General features: G+C 30.8%; 2 protein-coding genes across 5 annotated transcripts in view; both read left to right on the top strand.

The window, feature by feature from the left end:
* LOC132749515 (heavy metal-binding protein HIP-like) overlaps nt 1–10629 on the top strand; it is a 124630-nt gene that overhangs the window by 99483 nt on the left and 14518 nt on the right. The gene's annotated exons all lie outside the window — the stretch shown is intronic.
* LOC132749514 (uncharacterized) overlaps nt 1–10629 on the top strand; it is a 42911-nt gene that overhangs the window by 26209 nt on the left and 6073 nt on the right. For 2 of the 4 annotated variants that reach the window (XM_060739310.1, XM_060739311.1), the window contains 5 exons: nt 568–1015; nt 1375–1431; nt 1773–1829; nt 3157–3277; nt 6075–6161. In XM_060739310.1, the coding sequence (XP_060595293.1) occupies nt 579–1015; nt 1375–1431; nt 1773–1829; nt 3157–3277; nt 6075–6161 (759 nt within the window). In that variant the 5' untranslated portion in view covers nt 568–578. Of the gene's footprint in view, nt 1–567; nt 1016–1374; nt 1432–1772; nt 1830–3156; nt 3278–6074; nt 6162–10629 lie in introns of those variants that run through there. The other 2 variants (XM_060739307.1, XM_060739308.1) reach the window with 1 other exon arrangement.

Genomic DNA, 10629 nt, shown 5'->3' with positions numbered 1-10629 from the left:
AAACTTTATGTGATAACTTGACTTGCGATTATTGGTATATATAAAGAAAAATAAAAAGATGTATACACCAGTATTTATAAACAGGGTGTCCATATTTAATATGATTAAATTTAGAACATTGATTTTTAAAAAATCTCAACATCAGGTATTTTGACATTATGGCATGTAGAAACTACATATCAAATGATTCCTACTTTAAAAATAAAGATCCAATTCAGTGTGCAATAATTAGTGTGAATTGCTATTTATTGAGATTTTCTGAAGTTTAATAATTACAGAAAAGTGATAGATAGAATTGTCATATGAAATGTCAATTATTCTTAACCTTATTGATATTTGCATCGGACAATGCCTAAACAAACATTTAATGTCTTATTTGATTTTCAAGAAGTCTCCAGCAAAACATAACATATGGATTCAAATTCTCTAAACACAGCATTATTAATTGCCTTTCTGAACATATACAGCATGCTCTTTTATCCTGTCTGTAGGTGCTGATTGTTTAATTGACTGATCCAAGCTGAGCAAGAATGGTTAAATGACAAATTATTTCTTTGTTTTTTTCAGATCAATAACAAATGGAGGAAAAAACTTACAGAAGATTGAAGCCAGGGATGGAGAAACAGAATATTACTGAGGAAGAAAGGCAATTAAACAAAAAACAGGCCCAGCGAATGAGAAAATCCCGGCTTGTTAATCAGCTAAAAAGAATAAATAAAAAATTGTGCAGCCTTAAAAAAGAACCTGTTGATGCTTTGTTCATCATCCATGAGAAAAGACGAAACAAATACAAATATTTTGGGAGTGGAGAGCTAGTGAAGAAATTTGAAAAGGGAGAGGTGCTTATGACCAGCAAGGTTCAGAGGTCAAAGGTCAGGCAGGTTATTGAACAATCAGCAGTTGAAGAACTTACACCTGGGAAGTACAACTTTCCATTTACCTACGGTGCTGGGGAAACCATTGCCAAAAAGCAGCAACTAGAACTTAAATCTGTCAGGATTGAAATTGACAGAAGGTAATTGAAATTTATATGATTTAGTTGTGTAAAATTGATTTGTTTATATGTTATGACAAGAAATGATACAAAATGATAGCTAATTCATTCTGCTTTTAATATTAAGATTTTTTTTGGAGTGACTATAAAATTTTACTTCTTCTCTCTTAATGCTAACAGAAAAGATGAAAATAATTTAAAGTAGATCCGGTCACTTCAGATTGCGTAGAAATAGGTGCAGAAAATGTTTATGCAGATATTAAATAAATAATTTAATAGCTTTTTGTATTCATAAAATTACATTGATATTACAATATTTTATGAACATATTTGATGTAAAAAAAATAAACCAAGTCAATTGATTTCTACATCTGTTTCAGTGTTGTGGCCAAGAAAATGAAGCTTGCTATTAAGTCAAAGAAAAGTCTTTTTACTAAGTAAGTTGCTATTTATTTGTCCATCACCAAAACAATAATGTTTCTATATGCAGGTCATGTGATGAACTGAAATGAAAAATAATTTTTAGGTCCCTTGCTTAATTGCTTGAATTATTTTCAAGTTCTGTGTGAAATTTTATCAGGGCAAGATGTAATTTTAATTCTACTGTTAACTTCAGGGACTATATTCTTGAATAAGCAATGCATTTTCTTGAAGATTATCAAAATAAATACATTTTCAATATGTGAGAATGCTTTTACTATTTCCTACTTTATATATGCTTATCAAAACTTTCATGTTTAAAACTTAATATCAAAGCTGTTATGGTTATTTTTTTTAGAAAATGCAATGGTGAGGATGCTACAAACAAGAACAGCAAATCAAAGGAAAAAAACAGGTAAGTGTCTTCTTTGTAACAAAATAATAAATCAAAGCACAGAAGGCGCTGAATTTGTTTGGGTCTCAGAATGTCAGGAAGGGGAAGGTTGTAGGATTATAAACCAATTTGTTTGCATAGTTTCACCAATGATGTTTCTAGTGTTATTACTATAGTAAATTGGCTATTAGACTAATTGCAACACTGATATTCAATTCAATGTTTATTTGTTTAAACAATTAAAAAAATGAGTTGCCTGAACTGGGATTTGAACTCAAGACCTCTCGCTTTCAAAGCGAGCGAGTAAACCCCTCTACCACGGGGAGTTATGAGATCTTTGCCTGAAGAATACCACATTATTCTAAATTAGAGTTTGTAACTCTTATTAAATTCGATATATTTTATTCACGGTAAACATGTTGTTTAACACTGAAGTAAATAATCATGGAGCTGAATATAAGCATGTATATCTATAAGAAAAACACAATATTAGAAATCTTCGACCAATCGGGAACTATTGTTTCGTTACGAAAATTAATGCGTCTGTCATTTGACAATCTTGATCTCCCCTTAATTTTTCGGCGTTAATATACATATGAAGGGAAGTAACTGCTTCGAGGAGTTTGGACTACTTTCGGCATTTGCAAATAAGAACATCAGGGTCTGAAATTGCGCTACCATTATTTGTTTGGTCTGACAATCCAAACAAATAAAAACAAATGCTGTAACTGTAGAGTTAGATTACTTGACATTACCTTGTTTACACAAGAAATAAAATGGCTAAACATTAGACATTGTCAGACATCACCACTCCTGAATTTTCTAAATGATATAGAGGATATTTGTTTAGTTCAGTGTAAGATCGGAATATATTTCACCGAGTGAGCACGTAAAGGTATATTTCACGAGTGGCGCAGCCACGAGTGAAATATGAACTTTTGGTGTTCACAAGGTGAAATATATCTCGATCTTACACTAAACTAAACAAATTTTCTTTTTATTATATGCAAAAAGAAACATTTTAAAAAGACATTAAACCTAATACTGAATGAAAGCGCGCCAACAATAATAATACAACGTGACGTCATTTACGACGTCACGTCATTAAGTTGGTACCCAGTACTGTGCACGCTGGTATTTCACTGAAACAACGTAAGGGGCTTAAGTTCAAAACAATGAAATTATCAAAAGTGGTAATTTCACTGTTTCAAACAGTGAAATTACCAGTTTTAATTCACTGATATATTTCTATAAACAATCGAAAAGCATGTAATAAATTAAATACTCTCACTAATAATAACTATGTTTGTGATTATTTTATCTAAACAGTACATTGTATATTTTGCAGTGGGAAGAAGATAAAGCCCTGTACAACTGCAACTAGGGTTGAGACAAGTTCAGAATTAGACCACATTTCTATGACCAAAGATCTACCAGTGACTGAACCTGTTGACAGTGAGATGCCAGATGTGAGTCATTCTGAATTGTATGAATATCAAATAGAGACAATCTACAAAGTAATAGAACATAATTAAATTTTCTTGAGCATATAACAACATTTTAATCATTTAATAAATCATCCAAAGAATAGAATTCAAATCATGCTGTAAATTTGTACTTTATGGTGGTCAATCAGATTTTCTTCAACTTGTGGATTCGTTTTATATCTTTCCACTCTGAATTATTTACTCAACCAAGGTTTTCAAGCAGCATGCCTCCAGATTCATGATATTTTCTTGAAAATTTTGAAAATGTATTCAAAAGCACAATATTGTAAAGTAACCAACAGGAGGTAATTAACACATTATCAATGGCACTTGCAACCCACGTAACTTACCAAAAAGAAGTTACAATATGCAAAAATAACCCATAGTGCGTTAGTAAAGCTGTAGAAATATTGTTATAAATTCTGAAAAAATAGTCTTAATCTCACAACAGATGTAAATTATAACTTGAATCTTGAATCTTTTTATTTTCTGTAAAATATTTGTACATTTTCTCAAGTTTGATTTTATTAACATACTTTGGCTCATCTGGAGGCATGTAGCTTTAAAATATATTAATGCTGAAGCTGCAGGTTCTTTCAAAACTTGCTTTTGTTTTGTCTAGTTGAAATATTCTGAAATATATCAACCACAAATTAAAAGAGCTTATTTAGTTTTTAACATAATTTGAAGGTGGATAATCAGATTTTGGTCAAAAGTTGGTTTACAACTAAAGCATTGGATCATACTTATTTCTTAATACACATTAGATTTTCAATTGAACTATTTTTAATTTAAAGTATGTCAGAAAATTCAGCTCAACCTGATTGACCACCTCCAAAGAGAGGTCATAACCAAATTTTATTACAAGAAATAATTCATACATTTCTAAATGGGACCTTACTCTATGTTGTGGGTTGATTTATCCCAAAATAATTTTCTTAAACAAGATATATGAAAATCCAAAATGTCAGAAAATATTGCTCAAATGTGATTGATCACCTTAAAGATTATCACTTAAGCTACAGGGCACTTTATGCCTAAGATTTGCGTAAGTTATAACTTATGTCTGTTTGTTTTTTTGTAAAAGCATTTTACTAAAAAATTGCGTAAGAATTTCATAAGTTTTAACGTAAAGTTACGCTTAAAATTTGTTGACTTAAACTTACGTAAGTAAGACTTACATCATCTATGAATAATGGCACAACTGGCAAGCCAAACTTATAGAGACGGATGTGATTGGTAATATATTTTAATGGTAAAAGCGGCTATAGAAAAGTAAAGTCTAAGTAAGGAAAAAATAATGTGGCTTTACAAACTTACTAAAAATTAAATTTTATAAAAAAAAAATACGAATATGGAAGTCGTCCTATCAGCTTAAAGACGAGAGTCTTTTAATCACTATCTTCTTCTCCAAAAATATTTTAATCACTATCTTCTTCTCCAAAAATCTTTTAATCACTATCTTCTTCTCCAAAAATCTTTTAATCACTATCTTCTTCTCCAAAAATCTTTTAATCACTATCTTCTTCTCCAAAAATCTTTTAATCACTATCTTCTTCTCCAAAAATATACTGGTATCACATACGCCCTAAGTCATGATTGACCTCGACCCAATGTATTACAAATCAGTTATTAAGTGTTTTAGATTTACTTTCACAAGCTTTTGATTGTGATTTATTGAGAATTTTATAAATGACATAATTTTATAATATTAACTGAAACTCAGTAAATTTCATTTGTTTTATACTGTATCAAGTGAATGAAGACGGAATAGGAGAGTATCTCAAAGTGATGATGATCTTTATATGTTCATTAAATTGTATGATTTGCAAATGTACATAAAATTATCTGTTGCACTTATTTTTGATGACAAATATTCAGATATCATTACATCTCGAGTGTACGTAATAGTTACACTGCAATGATGACTACAAACTTGAATAGCTTTTGTTTGCTTGTGGCGCTGAACACTTTGTGTCATCTTCATTACGCGTATTTTAGCATATTTTGGTATAACTTCAATGTCATGACGTACCGGGTTTTCGTTAGTTGATAGGCATAAAGTAAAATAATGAAGAAAAAAATACCCGCCCTCCCCCACCAAAAAAAAAAATAATGCGGACAGCAACACAGTTTCTCTATATCACATATTCACTCAAAACAAACGAATATCCTCATGAAAAAAAATATAAAACAGCTATGGAAAATCAGTATGCGCTTAAAAATACGAATTGTCAGTGACATTCCTGGGTGTCCGTAGATGACCCTACAAAAGTCAAGTTTAGCTCTCTTTTTCAAATTTTCAATGTTTTGCGGTCACATTTTAATTGCCTGATAGAAGACCGTTTATTTTATTAAATATTTCCGAAATGCCTCCTTACTGAAGGATTCTTAAAACCTGCATTAAAGAGTTACGAACTATTTTTACTTAAGTTTAGGTAAAAACTTATGAATGTTTTGTGAAACACACTTACAATATACGTAAAGTTTAAACGTAAGCGTACAGTTACGAAAATACTTACGAAAAACTTAAGCAATGCTAGTAAAACGCTGCCCACTGGTGTTTATCTTGTAGTTTTGTAAATTCACAGAATCAAATAACTTTACACATATCATGCTTCTTTGGAAATTATAGGATTTAAATGAAATAAACAGGCCCTATATTCACTCACTTATGTATATCCATATATCTTTTACATTAATGTTTTAATTAAAAATTAAGTGAATAGTTAATTATGCAATAATGAGGTTGGATGACATGTTGATGTTTTGTTTCCAGGCAAACAACTTGACTAACTGGCTGGTAGGGGACTACATAAAATGTTGTTTTAAGAATAGGAAAACAGTTGATTATTATGCAGCCCAGGTAAAGTACCTTTCATAGATCTGCTTTTATTTGTCAGTGATAACTTTGACAATTTCATTTTCTTTAAACAATTTTTTTTTGCACATTATATGTATATATAACTGTCTGAAACACATATATTATACAATAAAACACATTATTAGACCGTTTGTAGAATATGTTCTGGCAAATTACAAGTAAATGCATTATCGTGAAAAGCCCCTTAGTATATGTTATTGTTAATCTGAGCTGTTCTACAGAAACTAGAAACTTTAATGGGAGCAATAGTGACCGGAAAATGTTTCTCATTTCTGTAGAACAGCTACGGATGAATACTAACATATTTAGTGTCAAACTTTATTTGGCCTTATTAATATTCACTTTTTAACGTCACTACAAGTTCACTTAATGTTAAACAATTACCTGAATGGTGGGTTTAAATTTGACCTTATAAAAATGCATGATTTACATCACTTTGCATACGAAGAGGCATGTTCCCTTGTGTTTCAGTTGGGAAATATGCAGGACAGCATAATTTTATTATATTCGATGCGAGTTTTCATTTGCTCGATAATGAAACACTTGTTTCCAACAAACATTTTTGACGAGTTGGACAACTGATCAGTAGCTATTATCTGATTTACACTAAATGACATGTGTTCACACGCGGTCACATAATGTTTTTTCCAAAAACATAATGTCACCTTACACTTTCTGTCTACCGAAAAAGAGAAAGTGAAAAGACACATTTGACTTTCCTCTTAGTTACAAAATAATTAAGACCTTTTCCTACATCCATGATAACAGAATATTAATTGACATTTTGTATTGGTTTTTACTTGTACACGTGCAGTATCTTTTCGCCATACGTGGATTTAAATTTGATCTGCATGTATCCTTTATCTATAAATGCAAAATTAATGTAGGTTGACCTTTTGATGTCATTTTTACTTAATTATTATTCAAAAGTGGCCTACAAAAGCGCATGTGCAAATTTATGCAAATGACTATTTTTACTAACGCGGTTCTATGAAACACTATGAAAAATAGAAGGCAACTATGAAAGGAATTTGATATTAAGTATCGACTTTTGTTCTATGAAAATTAACACACATAATTTTGAAGAAATACAGGGTTTCCATTGGATGACAAATTAAAGTGGACACCAATAATTTGTTCTGTTCAGTTGTAATTGTGCTAGAAAATAATTCTGCCAATAGAAAGATGTTTAGATTAACTTAATTTTTCTTCCATTAACAATTATTCGGCATATGACAATAAAGTGACACTCATCATAATTATAAAATGCATTTTTTGTTCAAAATATGGTATTCCTTGCCATCTCCCCATTTCAAATGGCAATCTATGATTTCTACTAAAATATCGCATAACTGATAGACTATGTCTTGCTGACGAAAAACTGATGTTCGCACATACTTGTATAAAAAAAAATAGTCTTAATAGTTTTGTAAATATTAGTGTGTACTGCTATATGTAAATCAGAATTCCATTTCTGTATTAAGTTGTCTCTTAATTTTTGGCAAAAAAAAAACATTTTAAATTCACCAATTGTCATCTAAGAATGTCTGGCTGTACCACACACCTGAAATTCCTGACAAACATGATAGATACTTAACATTTTCAATCCACATTGACTTTTCAGTACTTGAAACATTTATTTCACATATCATTTTATGAGAAAACTTTTAAAAAAACATTCGGTATATTTTCAAAGAGGTAGTTGCTACATGTACCCATTATCCCTTTCTGTGTAAGCTCAATTTAGTAAATTAGTTAATGGGTTTGAGCCTCACTTTGGACAAAGAATTCATCATGTGAGGAAGCCATCCAGCTGGCTTAAGCAAGGACAATGGTTCTACCAAGGTGACCTGTGTTGATGAAATAATGCATGAATGTGCACCTGGGATATTCCTCTTCCCCTTAAACTCTGCCAGATTTTAAGATTGTGTGGATTTCATATTTAACCCAATAAAACATACTAAAAGTAGTGTTGGGTATCGGACTCAAAAGTCACTATCGATAATCGGATCACCACAGTCGATTGTCTTCCGATAGTATAATCGAGTTTTGCATTTTTTATGGCCCCTTTTCTTTTAAGGTACCAATCCTTGTATGCATTTTTTTATACAATAGTGACCACATTTTGAGAATAAATAAGCTCTTGTCTCCTAGATTAAAGTAAGATTTACTCTTTGAATTCAAAACAAACAACACAAATACATAATACTACTTTGTGACAGTCAGTTTTTTGTATAATACAACTTTATGTCAGTCAATATTAGTGCAAATCAAAAGGTCAAAATATTAATGAGTAGTATAATAGATCACTATTTAACTACAGAAGTGACAGTATATATATAATTTTATAATGTTATGTTAAGTGGAAGGTGTCATATAAATTATGAACAATTAATTACAATGCCGTAGATGTACATTGGCCAGGCCATTCTAAAAAAATATTTGTTTGCAGTAACGCGACCGACTAATTTTTTTTTCGTGGTCTGGATAAAAAAAAATTTTTTTGAATCAGAAAATTATGCCTTGTGCTTTGTTTTCGTTCTGTTAAAGGTTAGTAGAAGAAATAAAATGTAGGTCTTATTAAATTAGAATTCAGTTACCAATTTATTAATTGTTACCAGATTATCAAAGCATATATTGTCCAGCATTTTGAAATTCCATGTTTATTTGGGAGTACAGTTCAATAAAAAAAAAAAAAATCGACCTACCTACCCACCTTGAAAGTTCTGGGTCGGGTTACTGCAAACAAACATTTTTGTAAGGATGGCTCCATTCATTGCATATTATGTCACTTAAACTTGTTATTTCAATGGTTAACAGATATGACCTAAGGCAAGGATTAAATTTATTGTGCTAAGTAAAGAGTTATACATGCTGAAAGTTAAAAAGCGCGGCGAAGATCAATTAACTTTGATGTTCAGGAAACAAAGTTGTTCAAATTGCCCACTTATTCACTAGCCATGTTTTTTTCTGTATTTCTTTTTTGATAAGGCAAACAAAAAAGACTATAGGATCCTCTGGAATTAAAGAGATTTGGTCAGGAAACTTCTATTTGTCCGTGTGTAAAAAAGTTACGCCCTAGGCAATTAAGCGGTGGTAGAACATTGAAATAATCGATTGTTAAAAAGGACTATTGATTGTTGCCGATTTTGGGGTGATCCGATTAGTTATCGATTTTCAGAGACAATAGGGACAACACTAACTAAAAGGTTTTGTCTCTGCCAATTAATAGCTTTTGAGTGCTTTCAAAATGCTTGCCTATTATTGCCTATTATTTATAACCATAATTATGTAGCTTTGTTATAACACATATGTTTCATTATACTGCATCTATGGTACTTACCTGCCATGCATTTTGTATATGGAAAATTTGACCGGATAATATATGTACTATTAATTTACCCACGCACTAAGCTCAGTAGGTAAAGCACTTTGTCTATGGATAAGGGAGTGAGTTTGATCCTCGGGTAGATCATGTTCTCCTTACAATTGGATGAAAGACATGGTTTCTGGCATAATTCTCCCCACTCACCCTATTCATGTGGGGAAGTTGACATTTACTTGAGGAGAACAGGTTAGTACTGGTACAAGAATCCAGGAACACAGGTTAGATTAACTAAGTGCCATTACATGACTGAAATATTGTTGAAAAACTGATTTAAACTGAAACTAAAGAAATAAACAAACAAAGGTTACTATTGTTTTTTGCAATCTGTTATTTTTTGGATATAAGGCTCAGTGATTAAATTCAGAATTGAAATTAAACTCTTTTTCAAAAATGAAATGATTAACCTCTGAATTATGAACTGCTTAAAAGGAGCTATTTAGCCAACATATCTTCTACTTTAAAGCCAATATTTATATTAACTTCATTTAGAATTAACTTTAAATGTCACATTGCTAGTTATTTTCATATTTGGCTGTACCATTAAAATTCTAAATTAAAGTTTTGCTTAATAGCAAGAGATTGCAAGTTGTGGACAATCTAAATGTATTTACCGGACTGCTGTTTTGCTATATGAAACTCGCACCTAACAAGGCATTTTGATGTAAACAAACTATTTTAGTTTTCCATGTGAATGTGTGGTGATGTTAAATATGTTCTATAATATTTCCTGCCTATCCAAATTTGTTGATAATTGAATTTTTAATGAAATTTTTAAGTTGATATTTGGTCAGTCTGTGAATATGTTAAAATTTTAAGTGCAGATTCAGGTAAACATGATCTCTTGGTTTTAATAGTTTTATTGGTTTAAGACTATTACTAGCATTATTTATAGTATTAATATAATATGTTCTATACCAGAGAATATGATGAAAGTGAACTGTTCGGAATGGCTTTGATTTAGTTTGAATTTGTACAGTTATACATGAAAATAACAAGAAAACAATTTAAGAAGTATAAAGCTGTTATCAGAGCTAAATCAGTTTACTTCTCACTACATTCCTG

Source organism: Ruditapes philippinarum, unplaced genomic scaffold (genome assembly GCF_026571515.1).
Source record: "Ruditapes philippinarum isolate M1 unplaced genomic scaffold, ASM2657151v2 ctg4108_1_1_1_1, whole genome shotgun sequence".
Classification (NCBI taxonomy): domain Eukaryota; kingdom Metazoa; phylum Mollusca; class Bivalvia; order Venerida; family Veneridae; genus Ruditapes; species Ruditapes philippinarum.
Note: the sequence above shows the minus strand (reverse complement) of the source record. Positions and strands in the feature narration are given on the sequence as shown.